The sequence below is a fragment of the Hipposideros armiger genome, unplaced genomic scaffold, assembly GCF_001890085.2.
Source record: "Hipposideros armiger isolate ML-2016 unplaced genomic scaffold, ASM189008v1 scaffold_812, whole genome shotgun sequence".
Taxonomy (NCBI): Eukaryota; Metazoa; Chordata; class Mammalia; order Chiroptera; family Hipposideridae; genus Hipposideros; species Hipposideros armiger.
In genome coordinates, this window is record NW_017732162.1 from 242,593 (window position 1) to 244,735 (window position 2,143).

At 43.0% G+C, this 2,143-nt stretch overlaps 1 protein-coding gene across 1 annotated transcript in view; it reads right to left on the bottom strand.

Moving 5' to 3' along the window:
• PHACTR1 (phosphatase and actin regulator 1) overlaps positions 1 to 2,143 on the bottom strand; it is a 589,651-nt gene that overhangs the window by 89,630 nt on the left and 497,878 nt on the right. Inside the window, exon 8 of the mRNA XM_019628839.1 lies at positions 1,632 to 1,950. Coding sequence (XP_019484384.1) covers positions 1,632 to 1,950 — 319 coding nt within the window. The remainder of the gene's footprint in view (positions 1 to 1,631; positions 1,951 to 2,143) is intronic.

Below are 2,143 nucleotides of genomic sequence, written 5' to 3' on the forward strand. Positions count from 1 at the left end.
ACTCAGAGATGCTTATAAAGATAAATGTATGCTGTTGAGGATGTTTGCTATTTTTCTGTATTTTCTTTTTCTAGATGTGTAAACCAACTTTGGGTTTGCATAACTTCCTTCCTTCCTTCCTTCCTTCCTTCCTTCCTTCCTTCCTTCCTTCCTTCCTTCTTCCCTTCCCCTCCCTCTCTCCCTCCCTTCCTTCCTTCCTTTTTTTACAATAGAGACGATTGAAAGCCCCTAAGAGGTCAATCAAGTAAATCCTGATCTACACCAATCATGTTCTAGAATATTCATTAACATGAGAATCAGTTCACAAGATATAGACTGCACAAAGCAGGTGATTAAAGACTGTGTTTAGCAGTATTTCATTTTTATTAGATAGGTGTATGGACAGTGGAGCCTCTCTTAGAAGGAGGCTGATGAGGGCATTTTCTCCTTTGTGGTTTTCTATGCATTTAAATTTTGGGGCACTGATCTACAGTGTTACTAATGTGCTGGATGGTTCCTTTAGATGGAAATTTGCTCTTCTGAACCACAAACATCTGACTTGGATGAATGCACACACTGATAGGTTTGACACAACCCTATGTTTAAGTTGGACTCTAATAAAACTTAGCATCACATGAGAGGCATCCTGCTACCCTAGCACAACGTGCACTGAACTAGGAGCTGGGAAACACAGGGTCTAATTGTGGCTCTACTGCAGAATTCCTGCCAGCCCTGGAAAAGCTGCTTATTTTTCCTGAACCTCAGTTTTTCTACTATAAAATAAGTGAATATTCTTTCCAATCTCTACCCCCATTCCAGCTTATAAAAAATGTACAGAAATCAACAGAAACTTTAAAAATACCAAAGACATTGTAAATTGTAAAAAGGCAGCCGATCAGTATCAGGTGGGATTACTATCAAGGCTGGAGAAATGACCCCCTGAAATCTTTAACCTCTGATATACCACAACCTGAAATCACAAAGTGGTATCTGATTCGTGTGCTAATATGAAGGCAAGTGCAATTTACTAAATGCCCAATTGAATAGCTACATTGAATGGAATTGGGTACATTCATTACGTAACACTTTAAAAATGAAAATATAAAAATCGTTTTAGGACACCATTCCTAAGCTTATTCGTCTTTTAAAAGTATTTCCCACAATACTTTGCATATTGTCTTTGCTTTTTTATTACTCAGAGGACAGCACAGACATGAATTTTACTAGAAGAAATACGTTGGGCTTCAGATCAATAATTTAAAGACAAACATTTAAAAACTTTGACAAACTCAGTATGAAGGAAATACGATACTATTCTTTAGCTTTGTAAAGATTTTGACATGGACTCTAATTCACCTAGATGGGCAAATAATCTTGAATTAGTCACATAAATACCAACATACATGTTTACAGATACATGCGATTGAAGGCTCTTGGCACATGACTGGTAAGTGTGTATCGAATGCTTCTTGACACAAACACACAAACCCAGGCCACGACTGCGCGCACCAAGACACACACAGAAACACCCACATTCCCACAGAACAACTCGCCAAAGAGGTACAGCAGGCTTCAGGTCAAAAGAAAGAGAGAAGAGATTATCCCTTGAAGGGAAGGGGGGGCTGCATGCCCCCAGAGACCTCTTGACTCACCTGTTAAGTGGTTGGCAATCCTGGCAGTGGGTTTGGGAGGCAGGGCGGGGGGTTGCTTGAGAAGGGACAGCTGCTTCACTGGGGTCTCCTCATGGTCTCCAGAGAAAGCAGCAGGTTTTTTGGGGGGCAGTAGCAGGACTGGTTTGGCTGAAGGATCTTGGGACAGGAGGACTCCAGACTCACTGGCAGAGGGGCTCTCTTCAGACACTGAGGGGACAACCACATGACACACAGGAGACATTACACAAATGCAGTGCAGGCGGGGCTGACAGGAGCACGCAGGACAGGGGCATGGATGAGCAACACAGCAGAGCACCGACTAGTCCAGGTTGTCATGTACGTGTGCCGACTTAAAGAGAGGACACCAGAAATCCAATAACGCGAGGTGGGGGTGGGGGTGGGGCACAGAGGGGAAGCAGAGGCAGGAGAGGGAGAGGTGGAAGGAGCAAGAGGGAGAAAAACGAAGGGGATATTTTCTCAAAACTGTCCAAAGCTTCACCACGTTAATCTTG